We start from the raw sequence: 24,185 nt of genomic DNA, 5'->3' as shown, positions 1-24,185 counted from the left end.
GCAACTGAAGACAATGGTTTAGAGCACACACAATGCTGTGTAGAAACAATTAGATGACCTATTCTCCATCGTACTGTTTCACTAAAACATTAAGAGAGAAGCTGCAGCAGCACTCCTCTCCCTAACTTCTATTTACTGTTTTACACTGGATGGGTTTTTTGGTGATTTTTATAAGGATTCTGAACATTTATATAGAGTTTGAATAAAGGGGGACTACAAGTTGTTGGAAGCTGAGAAATACCACATTCCACTATGCATACGTACAAAATGTAATTTTTTTATAATGATATGTGATAAGTTAAGCTATTATGATAGATACGCTTTAGATTATTAGTTTAGTAATAATATGTATAGCAAATCCATAACTATCTTTCCTAATGTTTAATCAGAAGCAAATCATCGTAGATCCTCTTGGCTTTAGTGAAGAACGATTTAGACCATCCCTGGAAGAACGATTGGAAAGTATCATCAGTGGAGCTGCTCTTATGGCTGATTCCTCCTGCACCCGTGATGACCGCCGGGAACGAATAGTAGCTGAGTGTAATTCTGTTCGTCAAGCGTTGCAGGATCTTCTCTCAGAATACATGGGAAACGTAAGGACTATTAATTGCTTACTTCTGGCTTACTACTAAATGGCAATCAAATCAAGCAAATATAGGAACATTTTCTTGTTTTAATTGTAAATAATTATATAAATCTGAGGGTTCAGCTTTAGCCTTTAAAAATTACAAGGAGCTTAATAAAATTGGAAAAAAAAGTTAGAAAATCAGCAAAAATACAAAATGAAAGGCAGATGGCCAAAAACAGCAAAACAAATCCCAATTAAGTATATAAATGCAAAAGCCAAGGTCTGAACATGTAGGACCCCTAGATAATGGTAATTGGGAGTTGGTCACAGGGAATCAAGAGAAGGCAGAGTTACTAAATGGGTTCTTTAGCTCTGTATATACAACAGAAGAAAGAGCAGCTGATGTAGCCGGTGCCAGTGCTGTTAATATATCAATTAGTATACTGAATTGGCTTAATGTAGATATGGTCCAAGCTAAGTTAAATTAAATAAATGCAGAAGGCCCTGGGACCAGTTGAGTTACACCCTATAGTTCTTAAAGAACTTAGTTCAGTTATTTCTATCCCCCTATTCATAATATTCAGAGATTCTCTAGTGACTGGCATAATGCCAAAGCAGAAAATTACCACAGCACTGGACCACAAGTGGGTGCACGCCTCAATAGGACCGGATCTGCGGTCCCCAATATCAGATAAACAGAATAGACGAGGAGACAGCACTTCCAACATATGTCAGCTTTTTAATCACCCATGCAACGTTTCAGTCCAGCAGGACCTTTCTCAAGCATTGAGAAGGGTCCTGCTGGACTGAAACGTTGCACGGGTGATTAAAAAGCTGACATATGTTGGAAGTGCTGTCTCCTCGTCTATTCTGTCTATCTGGTATAGTGCCAAGGGACTGGCGCAGGGCAAATGTTGTGCCTATTTTCAAAAAGGGCTCTAGGTCTTCCCCGGGTAATTATAGACCAGTAAGTTTAACATCCATCGTGGGGAAAATTTGACGGGCTATTAAGGGACTATATACAGGATTATGTGACAAAAAATAGTATAAGTGACAGCCATCACGGCTTTACTAAGGACAGAAGTAGGCTTACTGTCCGTGAATAGCTGATAGCTCTAATACACTGCACTATGTAGGTAGTGCAGTGTATTAGAATAGCGATCAGGGCTTCATGCCTTCAAGTCCAATAATGGGACAAAAAAAAAAGTGAATAAAAATTTTGTAAAAAAAAATACGTTTCAAGTAAAAAAAAACAATAACCGCTTTTTTTCCCATAATAAGTCTTTTATTAACCCCTTAGTGTCTAAGCCTGTTTTGGCCTTCAGGACCAGCCCCATTTTTGCAAATCTGACATGTGTCACTTTATGTGGTAATAACTCCAGAATGCTTTTACCTATCCAAGCGATTCTGGGATTGTTTTCTCGTGACATGTTGTACTTTATGATACTGAAAAAAATTTGTCATTAAATTCAATATTTATTTGTAAGAAACGCCAAGATTTAGAGAAAATTAGCAAAAATTAGCATTTTTCTAAATTTTAATGTATTTACTTGTAAAACAGATAGTAATACCACACAAAATACATACTAGTTTATATTTCCCATATGTCTACTTTATGTTTGCGTCGTTTTTTGAACATTCTTTTATTTTTCTAGGACGTTACAACGCTTAGAACTTTAGCAGCAATTTCTCATATTTTCAAGAAAATTTCAAAAGGCTATTTTTTCAGGGACCAGTTCAGTTCTGAAATGGCTTTGAGGGCCTTCTATATTAGAAAGTCACCATAAATCACCCCATTTTGAAAACTGCACCCATCAAAGTATTCAAAACAGCATTCACAAAGTATTTTAGCCCTTTAGGCGTTTCACAGGAATTAAAGCAAAGTAGAGGTGAAATTTACAAATTTCATTTTTTTTCTTCAAAAATTCATTCGTAATAAATTTTTTCTGTACCACAGAAGGTTTTACCCAAGAAATGCAACTCAATATTTATTGCCCAGATTCTGCAGTTTTTAGAAATACCCCACATGTGGCCCTAGCGCGGTCATGGACTGAAACACAGGCTCAGAAGCAAAGGAGCACCTAGTGGATTTTGGGCCTCTATTTTATTAGAATATATTTTAGGTACCATGTCAGGTGTGAGGAGGCTTTGTGCTGCCAAAACAGTGGAAACACCCCAAAAGTGACCCCATTTTGGAAACTATACCCCTCAAGGAATTTATCTATGGGTATAGTTAGCATTTTGAACCCACAGTTTTTTTGCTAAATTTATTTGAATTAGTATGTGAAGGTGAAAATCTACTTTTTTTGTGAAAAAATTAGGAAATTTTAAATTTTTACAAGGAATAAAGTAGAAAAAACACCCCAACATATGTAAAGCAATGTCTTCCGATTATAGCAATACCCCATATGTGGTAATAAATTGCTGTTTGGACCCACAGCAGGCCTCAGAAGAGTAGGAGCACCATTTGGATTTTGGATTTCTGATTTTGCTGGAATAGTTTTCAGTGCCGTGTCGCGTTTGCAATGCACTGGAGGGAAGAAAACCGTGGAAACCCCCCAATAGTGACCCCATTTTGGAAACTATACCCCTCAAGGAATTTATCTATGGGTATAGTTAGCATTTTGAACCCACAGTTTTTTTTGCTAGATGAAGATGAAGATGAAAATCTACTTTTTTTCTGAAAAAAGGTAGCCATTTTTAATTTTTAATTTTTACAAGGAATAAAGGAGAAAAAGCGCCCCAACATTTGTAAAACAATTTCTCCTGATTACGTAAATACCCCATATGTGGTAATAAACTACTGTTTGGACCCACACCGGGGCTTAGAAGGGAAGGAGCGCTATTTGGCTTTTGGAGCTCAAATTTAGCTGGAATGTTTTTGGGTGTCATGTCGAATTTGCAAAGCCCCTGAGAGACCGAAACAGTGGAAGCCCCCCAAAAGTAACCCCATTTTGGAAACTACACCACTTAAGGAATCTATCTAGGGGTATAGTGAGCATTTAGGCCCCACACGTCTTTTGCAGAATTTATTAGAATTAGGCCATGAAAATTAATATCAACATTATTTCCACTAAAATGTTGAATTTTTTCAATTTCACAAAGGATAAACGAGAAAATGCACCGCAACGTTTGTAAAGCAATTTCTCCCGAGTACGGCTATACCCCACATGTGGTCATAAATGTTTTTTCATTAGAAAGTAATTAACCCTTTACAAACTGATTCATGTTTTGCTTTTTCGTTTTTCCTCCCCGCTTTCCAAGAGCCACTACTTTTTTATTTTTCTGTCAATAGAGCGGTGTGGGGGCTTATTTTTTGCGGGACGAGCTGTCGTTTTTATTGGTACCATTTTTTGGTACGATGCCATATCGGTGGACATAAACGGCTGTTTGGGCACGCTGTAGGGCTCAGAAGGGAGGGACGCCATTTGGCTTTTGGAGCGCATATTTTGCTTGGTAGTAGCTCTGGCGTTTTGCTGGTATTTCAGTTTATAATGTTGGGGCACATGTAGGCTGGGCAGAGTACATCAGGGGCATAATAAGAGGGTATAATAATGGGGTAAATAAATAATAATCCACAGATATGTGGCCGGTGTCGCACTGATAAATGGTGCCCGATCTTATCCACTTTTGGAACACTCTGCACATTTTGCATCGCCATAATCTGGAAGCCGGAACTTTTTTTATTTTTTCACCACCGGAGCCGTGTGAGGGCTTATTTGTTGCGGGACAATCTGTAATTTTCATTGGTACCATTTTGGGGTACATGCGATTTTGTTGATCACTTTTTTTTTTTTATAACATATTTTTATTAAATTTTTCCAAAAAAAAAACACACATCATACAGTAATGCATTGCCATAATAATAAACATTACAAAAAAATGTATAAATGAACATGAGATAGTAAATACTTCCTAGCAACCTAGGTTTAATCTTGGATGGTATTCCCCAGAGGCTATCAACCCTCCTTCATCTCCTCTGTCCTTCCCATCCTTTAACCCCACATGTCGGGTAGTCTTGTAACCTTAGTTACATAAACTCGCGTAACTACCTAACTAACACATCAAAACAGTACATAAAACAAATAAGAAATGAGAGCATACATAACATTTGGAGCTTTGTGAAGCATTTCACCCACTCAGGCAGCTAGTCCGCAAGAAGAAAGAAATCCAAAAGGAGACATACGCTTTACTCCCGTGGTATTTTCAATGCCCCTAAAGTGCCTTTGAGATCCTCAATCAAGTACCATGGCGTTCCCGTGAATGGGCCTATAATGTCCCTTCGTTCTGTACTGGTGAAATATTTTGTGAGGAAAAGCTTCCATTTCTCAAATAATTTTTTACTCTGCGTGTCTTTATTCTGTAATATATCAATGCGGTCTAGATAAAACAGTTTCCTCAACCCCTGGACCACCATATTCTGAGTCGGTACTTCAGCTACCAGCCAATTTTGGAGTATGCACCTCTTTGCCACTATCAGTGTGGCAGGGGCCATGGGGGATAAATGTGTCGTTTCTGTCTCTTCTAATTCTCCATCATGTTGTATATGGAATAAGACCTCCATTGGCCCTACATTCCCGTGGAACCTGCCCACCTGCTGCAGTAAGGATGTTATCTCCCCCCAGAATGGCTGAATATGTGCACACGCCCAAAGGCCATGATACATGTCCGTCTTTGGGATATTACATCTAGGGCATGACGTTTTCCTATCTGGTTGCGAGGCAGAGGGGGCCAGGGTAAATGCATATATTGCTTGGTGTATAATCTTCAATTGAGTTTCCCTCCAGTTTTCGTTGTGTACGTGCGCCCTGAAATCCACCAGCCCTTTTTCAATATGCTTTTCAATACCTTGTAAATTAAACAGTTTTTCCCATCACCCAAAGGCCTGCCCCGGGGACATCTTCAGTAGTAATGGTCTGAGTGTACTATATAATTGGGAGATGGAGTGTCTGTGATTGTCCGTGAACCATGAGTCAAACAGGTTGGGGGGGACCTCATCCGCTACATCCGCAAGTTTAGTTTTACAGTGATTAACTATTTGCATGTACTGTAAGTGCTGATGCTGTGCAAAAACGTACTTATTCTGGAGCTCTTGCAAGGTTAACCATCTCTTATCCTGTGCGTGAAACATATCCCCCAGTGTCGCTACCCCTTTCTCCCTCCATTCTGACATTAGTTTGTTAGATCTTCCTGCTGCAAACTCTGGGTGCTGCCATAAGGGCATATGTTTTGAAATGCGATAAGAGAGGTTATAATGTTTGCATAGTACCTTCCAGGCAATGATGGTATCTCGTAACAGAGATGATTTCTTGACGATCTTTGGGAGACACGTGAACGTTGTGTGTACCAGAGCCATGAGATCCCAAGGTTTTGCTAGCTGTCTCTCCAATCTAGTGTTGGAGTGGAACTCTGTGTTGTGTTTCCAGTCTAGCAGATGTCTACTCAGACAGGCCAGGTTATAACCCCAGATGTTAGGGAAATTGACCCCTCCTTCCGCCTTCCGCATCATGAGTTTCGTGAGCGCTATTCTCGGTTTCTTTCCCCCCCATATGAATTTGGTAAATGATGAGTTGAGTATATTGATATCTGAGTGCTTGACCAGAAGTGGAATAGTCTGGAGCGGGTAGAGTAATTTCGCAAATCCTGACATTTTGACCAAACAGCTCCTTCCCATAAGTGATAGAGGTAGACTGTGCCATCTCAGAAGATCTGCTTGGATATCCTGTATAAGGGGAGGATAATTTAGATCATATAGGGAGTTGGGTGCTCGACCCACCTTAATACCCAGATAAGTAATGTTTGGCTTTGCCATCTCAACATCCAGGGTGGCTAGGGACCGCCTATATGCTGGGTCCTGTGTTCCCAAATCCAATAACTGTCATTTTAACGTGTTAACTTTGTACCCTGAATAGCTCCCAAAGTCGTTCAATGCCTGGAAGATACGCGGAACATCTTTAAGGGGGTTTGCGATAAATAACAAGATGTCATCTGCAAACAACGTTTCCTTGACCTCCATCTCCCCCACCCTTATGCCCGTATATAGATTGGATGATGCCAGCGGCTCCAAATCCAGATTGAACAATAGTGGCGATAGCGGACACCCCTGTCTTGTACCTTTGCACAGACGGAATGGTTTAGATAGAAAGCCCGGTGTGGAGATTCTAGCCTTAGGGTCTTTGTAAATGTGGTGTAATAAGATCCTGAATGCCCCCGTTATTTCCATCCTATCCAGGACTGCAACAACCATTTCCATCGGACATGGTTGACATGTCAAAAGCTTTCTCCGCGTCTAGTAAAAGTAAAGCCGAATGTTCCTCCGGAAATGGGTTATGCTGTACTCTATCTAGCACTGCCAGAACCGTCCTAATGTTAGTGACCGCCGACCTACCTTTAATAAAACCTACTTGTTCTGCGGCTATGAGGAACGGCATTATATTCGCTAACCTATCGGCTATGATTTTGGAAAGGAGTTTAGCGTCCACGTTTATGAGCGATATGGGCCTGTATGACCCTGGTAGTAGGGGATCCTTTCCAGGTTTTAGCAATAATTTCACATAAGATGTGTCTGCTGATGGTGGTAGTCCCTCCTCTCCCAGAGCATTGTTAAACAAGGAGACCAGAGTCTCCGTAATCTGTTCCCGCATTACTTTAAAAAATTCGCCGGTCAGCCCATCTGGGCCAGGTGCCTTACTATTTTTAAGGTTTCTTATTGCCTCATCTACCTCTTCCCTTGTGACCCTGGCATTTAAAAGTTGCAGCTGTTCCGCGGAAATGACCGGTAAAGTGACCTTGTCTAACAGTGTGTCTGTCAGCGGAAGGGAAGATGTATCAGAGTACAGCTCCTCATAGAATTTGGCCAGGATGGTGTTAATACTAGTTGGATCGCATGTTTCTCGCCCATTATGATCCCTCAGTTACGCTATGTGTTGCACTGAACGTTTCCCTCGAGCCATATTGGCCAAAAGTTTACCCGCCTTATTTCCAAACTTATGTAAAGTAGCTTCAAAGTCTCGAGTATGCATTGTTTCTTTCTGAGCTGCCCACTCGTCAAAAGAGTGTTTTGCCTGAAACCAGGCCTGTCTAGCATCCAATGTAGGGTGTGCCAAATATGCTGTATAGGTTGCCCTCAGTGTAGCACTCGAGGCATTAAATTTTTGCGTTATTTCCCGCTTTTTGCTGACGGTATATGCCATTATCCTCCCCCTCAGCACTGCCTTGGCCGTATCCCAGAACAGTGAGGGATCATCTCTGTGTCCTGAATTTGTCGACGTGTATTCTAACCACCACCCTCTTAGCTGTCTCACAAAGGTGTCATCAGTTGCTAAATGAGCCGGGAATCTCCATATGAAGTCTGATCCTCTGGGATATATTTCCTGGAAATCTACCCGTACCGGGGCGTGATCTGAGATCACTAGGTCCCCTATCTCGGCAACCCCCAGCCTCGGTTGTAATGTTGGGGATATTAAAAGGTAGTCTATCCTGGACCAGGACTGTTGAGCGTGGGAGTAATGCGTAAATTCCCGGGCATCCGGGTTACCCCTTCTCCAGGGATCTATTAAGTGTGCTCTTTCAATCAGGGGTCCTAACACTCGGTCCTGTTTTCTGGGGGCCCTTGTAGGAATGGATTCCGTGCTTTGTAAATTATGTGTGCGTCTATCCTCCTTGTGATCAGAAACTGAATTAAAATCACCTCCCACTATTTTGTGCTGGATATTATCTGACAGAAGGGCCCTCTCCAAACCATTGAAAAACTGAATATTATCACTGTTAGGTCCATACACGTTATAAATGCTTAATACCCCGCATGGTGTGCTTAGAGTAATATGGAGCAGTCGCCCTTCCTTATCCGCATCAGTGTGAATTACCTCATGTACCAGGTTTCTATTTATTAAAATAAGTACCCCCGCTTTACGGCCACAAGCTGAAGAGCCGTATACTTGGCCCACCCACAATTTTTTCATGCGGTGGAAGTCGCTCTCCTCCAAATGTGTCTCCTGAAGAAGAGCGATGTCTGTATGGAGTTTTTTTAAGTGACGGAGTACCATCATTCTCTTGTTAGGGGACCTGAGCCCCTTTACATTCCACGAGGTCAGCTGCATAAATTGGGCGTTCTGAAAAAGTTCACTATTGACTGGTCATATATATCTATTTCTATGCAAAAGTGCTTTGTTGCCTTGGTAGCCGCTCAGCGGCGTCTGCTCCAGATTGCTCCCAACATTACAATAACAACATTTACATTTGGTGCCAGAGAATTGGCACAACCTTTAACAACAAAATGCCCATCCAGGAATGTCACCAGCATTTCCTGTGAGACAAACTTTAAATTGGCATACATAACTTCACTTTTTTCTGGTCTGTGACCCCTCCCCCCCTCCCCTTCCCGCCATCTTTTCGTGACATACTGGATCTTCATATTTTAAATTTGAAAATATTAAAATAAGTTGGACTTCCTATACATCACGGGTACAAGTGCTTATGCCTATTATAGCAGGAATTTTGTCGGATTAACATCCCACCAGAACCAATTGCCACATGAATATATAAGGCACAATCAAATGCGCTCATGGAGCCCCTATGAGATACTTATCAGTCCGGGATGGTTGCAGGCCGGTTTTCTGAGCGTTGTCGGTGTGGCGTCTTCGATGATTCTGCCCGTTGTTGCTTGGGTGAGGAAGTGGAATTGCGGGCGATATCTGACCATGTACAGTCCCTCGGTGGAGAAACTGGTGCCCGGGGTCCTTCCCCTCCTGTACCTTGACTCGCCGTCTCCTCTCCCGATTTTCTAGGGCCCCGAAGTCCAGGGATCTTGTCTACATATAATGCCGCCTCCTCAGGATTGTGGAATACCTTGGTGGCGCCATCCGTCTGCATGATCCTCAAGGTGGCCGGATACTGTAGCTGGAATTTGGTTTTGCGTTTGTAAAGGGAGGTGCAGACCCCTCCAAATGCTCTCCGACGCCTTGTGACTTCTGCCGAATAATCTGCAAATAGGATGATTTTTGCACCCCTTATATGCAAAGGGGTATTACGGTTCCGGAAAGTGCGCAGAAGTTCCTCTTTATCATTGTAATCCAAGTAACGCATGATCACCTGGCGCGGTCTGCTTTGCGGCTCTCCTTTGGCGTTGGCGCTCGGGCCAGGGGGGCCCACTCGGTGCGCCCTTTCCACTCTACAAGATCTGGTCAGGCCTAGCGCTTCTGGTAGCTCCGTCTCGCAAATGCCCTGGAGAAGCTGCGGTCTAATATGTTCAGGCAGTCCCACTATCCTTAGATTATTCCTTCTGGAACGATTCTCAAGATCTTCTAAGCGGTCCCTGAGTTTTGTGTTATCTCGCATTAGTTCTCTAATGCAGGTATGTGCCCCTGCGGATTCATCTTCCATGAGGCCAACCCGCTGTTCCAATTCATCTAGTCGATTGCCATGAGATGTCACCTCATTTTGGAGTTTTTGGAGCGTTGTTGTAACTGTGGCTATTAGGGAGTCTCTGATGTCGGGGGCCAGTTGGGTAGCCACCTCAATTGCCAGCTTCCGATAATCAATCTGCGAGTCAGTCATTACCAACGGCGATAACATTTCCCTCTGTATTTCTGGGCTCTGGGACCGGCTCTGTGAAAGTGATGGCTGCAGCGGCGCCGCCATCTTGGATGGCTCCTCACCTCGTGTGCTGTATTCGGCCGGGCAGGAGATCTCTCTGCTGCCGCTCCGGAGGAGATATCTCTCCATAAACTGCCCGGTTCTTGTCACCCAACTCTCCTCCAAATGCTGGGGTGGTTATATCCTGCGGGTGTGTGGCGTCGATGGGTTAGGGGATCAGGGCTTCAGGAGCTCATGCAGCTCCGTCCTCACATCCCAGCGCCGGAACCGGAAGTCGTTGATCACTTTTTATTCGATTTTTCGGCAAGCCAGGTGACCAAAAACCATCAATTCTGACAATGATTTTTATTTATTTTTGACGGCGTTTACCCTGGGCTATAAATGACTATTATACTTTATTCTGTGGGTTGGTACGATTACGGCGATACCATTTGTATATACGTTTTTTTATGTTTTGCAGCGTTTGAGCAATAAAATAACTTATTTAGAAAATAATGTATTTTCTGTGTCACCATATTCTGAGAGCCATAACTTTTTTATTTTTCAGTCAAAAAAGCTGTGTAAGGGCTTGTTTTTTTGCGGGACGGGTTGTAGTTTGTATTGGTACTATTTTGGCGTACATGCGACTTTTTGATCACTTTTTCTTACATATTTTGTGAAGGGTGGTGACCAAAAAATAGTGATTCTGGCATTGTTTTTCGTTTATTTTTTTTGCGGCGTTCACTGTGCGGGAAAAATAATATTATAGTTTTATAGTTGGGGTCGTTACGAACGAAGTGATACCAAATATGTGTACTTTTTTTTTACGTGTTCATTTTTTTTCCTATAATGAAAGACTTATTATAGGAAAAAAAGCAGCTCTTGTTTATATCACTTATAACTTTTATTTTTACACTTTTTTTAAAACATTTTTATTCTTTTTTCACTTGTCCCACTAGGGGACACTTAGACTTGCAGCTCTGATCGCTGCTGGAATACATTACACTACACACGTAGTGTAATGCATTCCAACTGTCATTGTGACGTAACTGTCACACTGACAGGAAGCCTACGACGACCACCCTCGGGGTGGTCCTCATAGGCTTCTGTACATGGCAACCCGGAAGCCATTGTCTTGCGTCCGGTTGCCATGGGTACCATCGCCAGCCCCCGTGATTTCACATGGGGGCTGCCGATCGGCGCTAAAGACCTTAATTGTGGCGTTCAAAATCGAGCGCCGCAATTAAGGGGTTAACTGCCGATATCAGCGGCGACAGGCCGCTGATCGGCAACGGGGAGAGCAGGGCTGACACCCTGCACAGTTAACCGCCGCTGCGGTGTAGCGCCGCGCGGCGGTTAACTGTCAAAGCACTGACGTAACTGTACGTCAAGGTGCGCGAACTTACTGCTCACCATGACGTACAGTTACGTCATGGTGCGTTAAGGGGTTAAAGGAAAAAACTGAAAATATAAAAAATAGTAAAAAAGTACACATATTTGGCATCACAGCGTTCGTAACGACCTGAACTATAAAAATATCACGCTATTTTACCCGCACGTTGAACACAGTGAGAAAATTAAGTAGAAAACAATTCCAGAATCACTGTTTTTTGGTCAATACCCCTCCCAAAACAGAGTACAAAGAAGTGATTTAAAAGTTGCATGTACCCCAAAATTATACCATTAAAAACTACAGCCTGTCCCTCAAAAAACAAAACCTCCCACAGCTTTTTTGATGAAAAATAAAAAAGTTATGGCTCTCAGAATATGGCGACACAAAATATAAATTATTTCAAACAAAAGTGATTTTGTGCAGATACTGCAAAGCATTAAAAAAAAAAACGATATCAATTTTGTATCACCGTAATCGTATCGACCCGCAGAACAAAGTAAATATGTTATTTATAATGCACGGTGAACGCCGTAAAAAATAAAAAAACATTGTCAGAATTGCTGGTTGTTGGTCACCTTGATTGCCAAAAAGTGAGTTAAAAAGAGATAAAAATAATAGCATGTACCCCAAAATGGTAGCTCTCTGGAATTTTCGGTCCGTGTGCAACAAACTCACCTTTATTCATGACTTATTCCTTTCTAACTCTCAACCTTCTGGCTGTTACGAAACATGGCTACACCTGTCTGACACTGCTTCCCTTCTGCTCTATCTTATGGTGGTCTCCATTTCTCTCATGCCCCCAGACCTGAAAACAGGCAGGGTGGAGGAGTAGGTATACTTCTTTCCCCACACTGCGCTTTTCAGGTCAGTACCCTCGCTCACATTTCCCTCTTTTGAAGTCCACACCCTGAGACTCTTTCACCCTTTTTCCCTCCGAGTGGCAGTTGTCTACCGCCCCCCGGGCTCACCCCGCCAATTCTTGGATAATTTTGCTGCCTGGCTTCCACAATTTCTATCCTCTGAAACACCAACTCTGATCATGGGTGACTTCAACATCCCTATTGATAACCCAATCTCCCCATCTGCCTCTCAGTTTCTATCTTTAACCTCCTCCCTAGGTCTGTCACAACTTACTAACTCTCCTACACATGAAGACGGGCATTCGCTCGACCTGGTCTTCCGTCTCTGCTCAGTTTCTGACTTTATTAACGATCCTCTCCCGCTCTCTGACCACAACCTTTTCTTTTTTACTATCAAATATTCTCTGCCTCCTCAGGTCATGCCTACCTGTCAGACATACAGAAATCTACATGCCATTAACACTCAGCAACTCATAGACAGACTACAGTCCTCATTGTCCCATATCTCTTTGCACTCCTGTCCCAATCTGGCTGCCAAACTTTACAATAACACTCTCAAAAATGCATTAGATGAAGCAGCCCCTCCCTACACTCCAAACCACCTGACAAAGACGACGACAACCCTGGCATACGCCTCAACCCAGCTTTCTTCAGCTGTCCTTGAGTTGTGCCGAACGACTGTGGAGAAAATCGCATTTGGCTGCAGATTTCCTCCATTACAAATTTATGCTCAAAATTTACAACTCCTACCTTCACCGTGCCAAACAAGTCTATTTCACTTCTCTCATCTCCAGGCTATCTAATAATCCAAAACGCCTCTTTGATACTTTTCACTCCCTCCTTAGTCCTAAAGTACAGAAGCCAATCATAGATCTGAGTGCTGAAGACCTGGCCATTTATTTTAAAGTTAAAATTGACAACATCCGGCATGATATTATCTCCCAGTCCCCTAGTAACATCGATCCCCTTCCCTCCCGCACTCCCTCTTCTTCACTCTCAGCATTTGACCCAATAACAGAAGAAGAAGTCTCCAGGCTCCTCTCTTCTTCTCATCCTACTGCCTGCCCTAGTGATTCTATCCCCTCACACCCCCTCCAGTCCCTCTCACCAGCTGTCACTGGTCACCTGACTAAAATATTTAACCTCTCTCTTTCCTCTGGTATCTTTCTCTCCTCTTTTAAACATGCCATTATAAACCCATTACTGAAAAAAACAACTCTTGACCTATCCAGCGCTGCTAACTACCGACCAGTCTCTAGTCTCCCCTTCATCTCCAAACTCCTGGAACGCTTGGTCTACTCTCGCCTTATTTGCTATCTCTCTGCCAACTCCATTCTAGACCCCTTACAATCTGGTTTCCGCACTTTACACTCCACAGAAACTGCCTTGACTATAGTCTCAAATGATCTCTTGTCGGCTAAATCGGACAGTAAATACTCTCTCCTGATTCTTCTGGATCTCTCTGCAGCCTTTGACACTGTAGACCACCAACTCCTACTTAACATGCTCCACTCTATTGGCCTCAAGGACGCTGCTCTCTCTTGGTTTTCCTCCTATCTCTCTGACCGCACGTTCAGTGTGTCATTTACTGGTTCTACTTCTTCTCCTTATCCACTTGCTATCGGGGTTCCTCAGGGATCAGTCCTAGGTCCACTTCTCTTTTCTCTCTACACAGCCCCTATTGGACAAACCATCAGCAGATTTGGCTTCCAGTACCATCTCTACGCTGATGACACCCAATTATATGCCTCTTCCCATGACATCACCTCTGCTCTAATACAAAACACCAGTGATTGTCTGTCTGCTGTCTCTAACATCATATCCTCTCTCTATCTGAAACTGAATCTTCTCAGTGTGTGGCACTATCAGAACTCCTAAGCAGCACGCCCGCTGTCTCTGGGTTGTTTTTGACTTCGATCTTTCTTTTACTCCTTACATTCAATCACTTTCACACTCCGGTCATTTTCACCTTAAAAACATCTCCAGAATCCGCCCTTTTCTTATTGAGGAAACAGCCAAAACTCTCATTGTTGCTCTGATTCGGTCTTCCCCTCACCAAACTCTCCCCTCTCCAATCTATCCTTAATTCAGCAGCCAGGCTCATCTTTATGACCAACCGCTAAACCAACGCCTCTAATCTGTGCCAGTCACTGCACTGGTTGCACATCCCCTTCAGAATAAAATTCAAACTTATTACTCTTACCCACAAAGCTCTCCATAGTTCTGCACCTCCTTACATCCCCTCCCTCCTCTCTGTCTACCACCCTACTGGAGCTCTACGTTCTGCCAACGACCTTAGATTAAAATCCTCCATAATCCGAACCTCCCACTCCCGTCTCCAAGATTTTTCTCGTGCTGCACCAGTCCTCTGGAATGTGCTATCCCAGACAATCTGATTAATTCGCAAAATCCACAGTTTTAAACGTGCCCTGAAAAAACATATTTTTAGACAGGCCTATAACATTCCCTAATCTGACTCCTTTCCATGGCCCCCTTTTAGATTAGTCATCAGAATAAAATTCCCTCACACTCCTTCTCTTCATGTCCGTCATACACGGATACTGGCTGGTGACTGGCTGGTGACCGGCTCATGCAGCTTTATGTGTACCACCCCATGTGTATAAAAATGGCTGGACTATTGTAAGAACAAACACTGTTAAACATTGTGTCTGCCTTATTTCCTCATAGATTTTAAGCTTTTGCGAGCAGAGTCCTCACTCCTCTGGTTTGAATTGTAAATTAACTTTGTCACTATGTAATGTCTGATATTGTTTGTTTCATGTTCCCTCTAAATTGTAAAGTGCTGCGTAATATGTTGGCGCCATATAAATAAATATTATTATATAAGCGAGTGAGTGAGTTTAAGGCGGGATTCACACGACCGGGTCGTTCCCGAGCCCGAGTGTCGGCCAGTAAAATCGGCCATTTTGCCCGGCCGGTTTGCATAAAGTTATGCATCCGTGCCGGGCCGGGCAGATCCGGACAGTGACATCAGCGGCAGCTCCTGAAGGGGAATCCCCATGTGTTCGGGGATTCCGCTTCAGGAGTTTCCCCTGATGTCACTGCCCAGATATGGACAGAGACATCAAGCGCTCTGTCCAGGAGCGGAATCCCCGAAAACACGGGGATTCCGCTCCTTCAAGGAGCTAAAGTGCGGCTAACACATAGCAGAGCGGGGAGATACCTCCCCGCTCTGCTATAGTGGCGTCGCTGCAGTAGTAGCAGCAGCTGCTGCTACTAGCGGCGCCATCGAAGGTGTCGCCGGGCCAGGGTGCTTTTAACAAGCAGGGGACGGAGGCCAGCGCAGCGCTCCCTCCACCTGCTGTACACCCCGGCCCTGCAACACAGTGTACAGCGATGCCATTCGTCAGAATGGCATCAACTCCTCCTCCTCACATGCACTCTGCGCTGTGAGGAGGAGGAGATAGAGCGCAAGCGCCGGGAAACCCGGCCATCACTCGGAACACATTCCGGTGATGGCCGTGTAATACCCGGCCCCATAGACTTCTATGGGAGCCGGGCGGCCGGGTGCCCGGGCAAAGATAGAGCATGTCCTATTTTTTGATGGCCGGATTTCCCGGCCGTCAAAAAATCGGTCGTGTGAATAGCCCCATTAGGGGTCTATCATTCCTAATGCAGCCGGGTGCCGGCCGATTTATGAACGGCCGGTACCCGGCCGGGAAACCCTGCCGTGTGAATGAGGCCTTATGGTGAGACTAAGGAAAGGAGGATGAAATGATAAAAAATTGATCCTATTATTTGAATTCCTTATTATATCTGGGACTTTGGTCTCGCTGGAAAAAAATTGTTAATTTTAAAGAGAAAGAGCAGGTAAAAGGAGAATATTGTTTGGTGGAAGGGTTGCGCAGAGAAATGGGAATAAATTTGCCAGTGCAGGAGATCATGGTAAGAATGCAGATCGGAATTAGGATGGTTAAACATGTAATGATCTCGGAAAATTGAAGAGAAATGCATTTCTTCATTACAAACAGGCTGTATTATGATTTCAGTATCCCGTTCAAAAAATATTTGGCTGATTACAAGAGCCAATGTCCAAAATGTGGCGAACTGAAGTCCTCTTTATTTCATGGCTTCTGGATTTGTAACTTAATCCAGCCCTTTATTAGGGAAGTGGAAGAGGTAATTCATCTAGTAGGAGGAGTTAGAATTACAATAGACATGTGACACTTTCATGAAAAGCAGATGACACTCGGTAGGACGTCTTTGACACATTGTGGTCTTGGCAGCCAAAAAAACAATATGGATTAAACCACAACCCGCATCAAAGAAAATGATAATTGATGTTTTGGAAAAAATTATGTTGATGGAAGGGGCTGCGGAGAAAACTGGGGGGGAAAGCACGCACAATGGCTGTACTCTCCTTTGGGAGAGGTGTGGAGAGTTTTTAAAACATTATTTTGGAATAGAGTTCCAGGATATCTTTGCTCAGTGAAACATTGTTTTTCCAGAGAAATATAATTAAATATGGAAGCACGAGAGACTAGTGGGTGGGGATAAAAGGGGGTAGGGGTGGCAGATAAGGGATGTAATATGTTTGTTTCCTCTTTTGTCTTTTTGTTTGTTTTTTTCTTTTCTTTGACTTTGTAATAATTTGTAATTAAAATTTTACATCCGTTGATAATAATAATTAAAAAAAAAAAAAACAGCTGTTGTGTCTGCAATACCAATACAGAGCTCTAACAGTATTTTAGGTCAGTATCCTTTTTCTGAGCAATCTATATGTGGCAGAATTCAGACCTGTAGAGCAGTTGGTGTGCATAAGTCAGGCACAAAAATAGTATTTGAGTAAATGCCTGCCTTTTATCTACTTTTGGTTTACTAACTGATAAAAAATAGATATCTGGCTACACATTGTCCCTTAGTTTATTTTATTTTATTTTTTCAGACCGGACGAAAGGAAAAAAGTGATGCACTAAACTCTGCGATAGACAAAATGACAAAAAAAACACGAGACTTGCGCAGACAGGTAACTAATCTAAAAATGAACTCGTATATCTTCCAATTGTAGTACATAAAATTAATTTTAGAGTTTTCTAGGGTTTATTGCGTTTATTTTTTTCTTAATCATTCTTTTTTTTTTTCACAGCTGCGTAAAGCTGTTATGGATCATGTTTCTGACTCCTTTCTGGAGACCAATGTACCACTTCTTGTTTTGATTGAAGCTGCCAAGAATGGAAATGAAAAGGAAGTAAAAGAGTATGCCCAAGTTTTTCGTGAACATGCAAACAAACTAATTGAGGTAAAAATTTATTAAAAAGGAGTTTGTTTTATAGCAATTTATCCTTAAATGGACACTAACTTTCCAAACAAATATACCTGATATATATCAACGTTGTAATTTGCTTACTGTTAAAATGTTGTAATCTTTTTTTTCTATGCACATTCTCTGTGAAGTTACTGCCACTAGGTGTCTCCTTTCTGTAATCTGCTATCCACTCCCTGTTGTCGAGAAAAATTTGTCTCTATTTACCAAAGGAGGTGGACTGCAGGAAGTGGTGGGTGTCTTTGCCAAATCACACTACAGCATCTTCACAGCCTGCCCAAAGAAGTCTATGGAGACAGGATGGGGGAGCAGGCGGAGGGAGCAGAGAGAGAAACGCTTATGTTGCTTCCCATAGAAGTCTTAGCCGAGAGAGATAGAGATACAGACACGAGGCTGCTTCCCATATAAGTCTATTAAGGAGTGAGCAGGGACAGAGAAAGACACTGCAGCCCATAGAAGTCTGGAGTGGGGAGGAGGCAGCAGGGAGAGACAGATAGGCTGCTGGTAAGAGTTATGTCACCCCAGTGTTGGATTCTGAGCTACACTGCTCTTTACTTCGGTATGATGTCCTCTGCTGCTTCTGCTTCTAAGGGTGTACTAAAGAGAAATAGTGAACCAGTATGTTCTCTGCTCTCCGTATACAGTGTATAGAAGATATTATAGCTGTTAGGCTCCACCTACTATCCAAGGAATAAACAAGAATTAGAGAGCGAGCCTGCCAATGGGAAAACTGCTAAAAAAAATGCCATATAATGGTCATGTATTTTCTTGTTCCTAATGTATAACACATTATGTGAAAAGTCATCTAAAAAGTTAAGTACGCTTTAATTTTTATATTTTTACAGTCCTACTCCACTGCATCATTTTACAGATCTAGTTATATAAATTGTCATAAGTTAAATTTTTTATTAGTTTCCAAAGTCAAATAAAATAGCAACTTTCAGAAAGTGATACAATTCCCCAAAGATGAGGGGTACTAGTCATATAAATGGTATGTATGTATGTATAATCATATCTTCTCAGGTACACCATTGCAGTGCTTGATGGATATATTTATCTATTCATGCAATTCACTGACACTGAATCAATAAAGACAGCTAGAATGAGATGCAAGGAGTCATGTTTACTCCAGAAACTTTATCACAGTCACTTTTTTTGGGCTGCAATTAAAAATATTCAATAAGTATTTGTAGATGTTTACACTATAAATCATGTTGCAGAAAAGTCGGGAGACCCCGATACACATTAATAGTGCTTAGACGACTTTCATCTAATGTGTATGGACTCCTTCACTTCAGTATTTTAATTCTCCATCATTGCTTCCGCCCAACATTTTCTTGTCCGAATTATTGCCAACTACACACTGCCTAACAATGCCACTCTAAGGCATTAAGAAAGCATGGATGACCATCACATCTTCGCAGACTCCAATTAAAAATTTTGTTAACATATGTATGATATTTGGTGACTGAGGTTTCAGAACATTTAGGACCTGTTCACACAGTTTTTTGCAGGCAGATTTTAACCTGCCTGCGCTTTTTTGCGTTTTTCACCCGCAGCAATTGAAGCTAATGCAAGAACACGGACAAAAAACATTGAGAAAGGCTTGAAAACGAGAGCCGCATGTTTTTTGCTGCCTCCTATTGATTTCATTGGGAGGTTAGAGGCAGAAGAAGCGGCAAGAAAGGACATGACCTTCTTTTTTTCCCCGCGAGCGACTAAAAGCCGCTTGGGGAAAAAAACGCCTCTGCCTCCCATTGAAATCAATGGGTGCAATTTCTGCCATTTTTTTGGTGCTGATTCTGGCTTCCATGTCAAAATCGGCCCTAAAAAAACTCTGAGCAGGGCATTACAGAGAACCTTAAGGCAGGGAAAGAGATACTACAGGCTGCTGGAAGGTGAGGACGATGTTACTTCCTCTTATAAGATATATTACTACGTTTTATAGGTTTACATGTACTATTAGTTTGTGCAAAAAAATATATAAAAATACCTACACTTTGTGGGTCACAAGAGGAAGATCCTGCTGCTGTGACATTTGACTCAGCTACAGTTATAGTGAATCTAGGTTTGTATGTACGTTGTATATTTCATATTTTCCTTTTACCATTAGATTTTAAATTGTAATTTGTTGTTGTAGGTGGCCAATTTGGCATGCTCCATATCCAATAATGAAGAAGGTGTTAAACTAGTTCGCATGTCTGCAAGTCAGTTGGAAGCTTTATGTCCTCAGGTAACATAGTATGGTTGGAATAGACATATGTTCATCAACACGCTCCACTTTATTTACTAGATGCGTATATGTCTTCATTTTATATTCTTGTCATAAGGAAATTTAAAACATGCACTTCATAGTCTTCTAGGCAGGTTTCTATTGAGAAATCTGAAAGACAATTGTTAAAGCTAATTTGTCATCAGAATTAAAGTGTAGCTAAATGTTTGACAAACTTCTGACATGTCATAGAGACATATCAGAAGTTTGGATTGGTTGGGGTCCGAGCACTGAGACCCCCGCCAATCTCTAGAACGAAGCAGCTGAAGTGCTCTTGTGAGCGCTTAGCTGCTTCGTGTCTGTTAGGCTTTTTCCGGAAAGCCGATATATAGGAGTACGGGCTCATAGACTTTCTATTGAGTTCGTACACAGCTACATTTATTTCCGGAAATAGCCAAACAGACTCGAAGCAGCTAAGCGCTCATACGAGCACTTCAGCTGCTTGGTTCTAGTGATTGGTGGGGGTCTCAGTGCTCGGACCCCGACCAATCCAAACTTCTGACATGTCACTATGACATGTCAGAAGTTTGTCAAACGTTTAGCTACACTTTAAGCCTACCAAATGACTCCCACGCTTAGTAGTAGTAGTAGTAGTAGTAGTACATTAATCCGTTATGCAAAAAGTCTTGTAAGTGCCACACCTGTGGTCCCAATCCTGGAAATTGCTCTGTGTCTCGCTTTGTAACTCTGCCTAAGGGTATGTGCACACACACTAATTACGTCCGTAATTGACTGACGTATTTCGGCCGCAAGTCTCGGACCGAACTCGGTGCAGGGAGCCGGGCTCCTAGCATCGTAGCCCGGCTCCCTGCACTGTGTTCGGTCCGGTACTTGCGGCCGAAATACGTCCGTCAATTACGGACGTAATTAGTGTGTGTGCACATACCCTAACTCTTCCTCCCTTGATAGGGTACGAGTTGGGCAGGGTTACAAAGCCAGCAAGTAGCACAACGCTGCAGCTGCTAATCAACACCAAGGAGAGAGGAGTTAGCAAGGGTAAGGCCCCATGCACACGACCGTAATTACTGACCCATTCATTTCTTTGGCCAACTGACACCTTCCCGTATATTTACGGGAAGGTGTCCGGGCCGTAGAAAGTTTCCGTAAAAAATACGGACTGTGCTCCCATACTTTATAATGGGAACACGGCCCGCAAATGTGGGCGACTGTCCGTGGCCGTCCGCGATCGCCCGTGCCCGTAATCATGGACCGTGATTACTGGCACGGTCGTGTGCATGGGGCTTTACCAAGTAAGACCTGGAGCACTTACCAGGATTGGGACCACACGTCTGCCACTAGTGGGCTAATATGCATTCCAGATTAAAGTAAATTTTCTTTGAAATTAAGATGCTATGAAGAGACACAAACGTGTCCATGTGTTTTTAAGTGCCCTGTCAAGCACTGGGACGTTTGGTAGGCTTCATTCCTATGACCGATTCCCATTAGCCCCTCCCCGCCGCAGCCATTTTTTTTTATTTTGACTTTCGTTTTTTTCCTCCCCAACTTTCAAAAGCCATCATTTTTTTCTTTTTTCTCATCGATATTGCCATATGTGGACTTGATTTTTGTGGGACTGGCTGTAATTTTTCATGGCACCATTTATTGTACCATATAATGGTACTAGGAAACTGGTGGGGCAATGATTTTTTTACGGCCTTCTTTGTGCAATAAAAGTGAAATGTTAACTTTATTCTGCGGTTCAATACGATTTTAGCAATACCAAATTTATTTATATTTTTTGTATGTTTTACTAATTTTACAAGGTCAAAACTAATTGTTAAAAATAAAAAAATTAATTGTTTTGTGTCGCTATATTCTGAGAGGCACTTTATTTTCCCGTCACTGTAGCGATATGATGGTTTATTTTTTGCAGGGAAAGCTGTAGTTTCAATTAGTAAAATTTTGCCGTACATGAGACTTTCTTTGATCACTTTGTATTCCATTTTTTGTGGGAAATGAGGTGACCAAAAAACAACGATTCTGCTTTTTTTAAAATTTCCTTTTTGTTTTTTTTCTTTTACTGCATTTATCAATTTCTAGTTACATTGTAGTAGTGCAGATTTTATTGACATGGTAATACCAATTATGTTTATTATTATTATTTTTTTTACAATGCTTTAGATTGGAAAAGGGGGGTTTCAACTATATTTTACTTTATTTTGAGCGCGGCATCTAAGGGGTTAAACTAGCAGGATCCCGCTGTCGGCCATATCATACAGCCAACACCTGTGTAGTATGGAGCGGGCTCAGCCCTTGAGCCTGCTTCATACCCCCCTACCCGACTATGATGGAAGTATATGTCAAACGTCGAGAAGGGGTAGAATTTCTAAATTGGCACCACCCCATAATGACATCATTCTTGTGCTTGTAGTATTGATACACTAGGTAAGCAATCTCATTGAGGGAAGGAGTGGAACTGAAAATTTGTCACTGTTAAAGGTATATACACAGACAGCAGATTTGTTTCAGAAATTTCTTTCTGTCCATCTGAATGGAGCTTGCAGAAATCCAGGTGCTTCCTGGTGAAACAACCCCATTCTCATGAATGGAACTAATATTCTGTCGCAGAAATCTGTCGCGTGTATTCACCCTAAACATACCCTAAAGATGATTTATGTAAATTAGGCTTCATTATTGAATAATGAAAAACTGCACAAAACTGGCACATAGTAATACACCCTTAATGGTTCTATTCACTGATCGCAAGCAGTAATGTTGACACACAAAGTATATTACAAAGTTTCAGAAGCTTTCATTCTGCGTTGTGCTTTATGCTTGAATAGTTTTGCTAGAACACCGCTCTGGAAGTTGTGCTGCAAGTGCTGCGCTCTGGAAGGGAGCGAATAGCAGGATTCAGAATGTCTTGGAGCACAGTCCTAAAGAGGAGAAGAATTTACAGCATCGCAAACACGTGGCAACTCATGAGTCACACAGACACACTTTTGCAGCGGATTTCTGTGGTGTAAAATTATGCCACGTTTGAATCCACCATAAGGCCATGATTACACAGGGTGAATACGCTGCGTAAAAGTACACAGCATATCTTCCCTGGAACGTGCAGGGAACTCCGGTTAAAAAGCTCACCAAATTGTGGTGCAGCTCTTCGTAAATCAGCGGTTAAATAAACCAAAGAAAGCATATAGTTACCCCGTAGTCATGGCGACGCGTCCCTCTGTTGTCCACGCAGCTCGGCCTCCTGGGATGAGGCTTCATCCCATGTGACCACTGCAGCCTGTGATTGGCCGGCCTGGACGGAGAACAGAGGTAAAGTGTCACCCATGACTATGGAGAAGCTTTTTTTTTTTTTCCTTATTTTTGCTTGCTGCAAAGTTGCAGCTTTTCTGCCGCAAAAATGCAACATTTGCTACTTTGTTACAGGTTTTACCTCCCTATTGACTTTAATAAGGGGAAAACCCGGAACAGAAAAGCAGCGATTCCAAAGCATAAATTGACACAATGCGGATTTAAAAAAACGCACCGCAGATCAATTTATGAACTTTTTTTGGCTACGTTTTTACACTGCGTGTGGATGAGATTTGTTCAAATCTCACCCACTCTGCTACTGTACTACGCTGCAGATTTTCCGCAATGAAATCCGTTGCAGAAAATACACAGTATTTACACTAGATGTGGACATACATTATTAGTGGCTGCATGCTCTTCCGTGGAAGTAGCTACATGGGCGAGCCAAGAGTTCTGTGGAGAGCACTCGCATGGACAAACCTACAGATGCTATTACAGATCACTTATTCCCATGCATTCAGTATACCATATGCTCTTAGCGGAAAAGCTTTAACACAATTAATGTGCATTTCAAGTGCATAAATATAGTAAATTAATATAATGCCTACCCCTAGTTGAATTTAAACCAGGAGCAGAAAACCGCAAAAAATTGATTATAATTGTTTCCCCTTAGTGATTAAATAAAATCAGTGATAAAACATGTACTTCAGCACTAGTTATGTGTATTTTGACATTCACTGTTTTTCTGTTAACAAAGGTAATAAACGCAGCTTTGGCACTCGCTGCTAAACCTCATAGCAAAGTGGCTCAAGATACAATGGATCTTTTCAAAGATCAGTGGGAAAAACAAGTTCGTATCTTGACAGATGCAGTTGATGACATTACGTCTATCGATGACTTCCTGGCTGTTTCAGGTATCTCTAAAAAAAAATATTTCAACCTGATTTTTAAATATTGACAAATAATTTTAGTCATTGGATGTCATATACAAC

At 42.2% G+C, this 24,185-nt stretch overlaps 1 protein-coding gene across 1 annotated transcript in view; it reads left to right on the top strand.

The window, feature by feature from the left end:
* LOC142748943 (catenin alpha-1) overlaps nucleotides 1-24,185 on the top strand; it is a 148,036-nt gene that overhangs the window by 65,207 nt on the left and 58,644 nt on the right. The window contains exons 7-11 of the mRNA XM_075856366.1: nucleotides 390-593; nucleotides 17,301-17,381; nucleotides 17,502-17,654; nucleotides 19,819-19,911; nucleotides 23,951-24,107. Coding sequence (XP_075712481.1) covers nucleotides 390-593; nucleotides 17,301-17,381; nucleotides 17,502-17,654; nucleotides 19,819-19,911; nucleotides 23,951-24,107 — 688 coding nt within the window. The remainder of the gene's footprint in view (nucleotides 1-389; nucleotides 594-17,300; nucleotides 17,382-17,501; nucleotides 17,655-19,818; nucleotides 19,912-23,950; nucleotides 24,108-24,185) is intronic.

Source organism: Rhinoderma darwinii, chromosome 3 (assembly GCF_050947455.1).
Source record: "Rhinoderma darwinii isolate aRhiDar2 chromosome 3, aRhiDar2.hap1, whole genome shotgun sequence".
Classification (NCBI taxonomy): Eukaryota; Metazoa; Chordata; class Amphibia; order Anura; family Rhinodermatidae; genus Rhinoderma; species Rhinoderma darwinii.
This window is presented reverse-complemented; position numbering and strand designations above follow the sequence as displayed.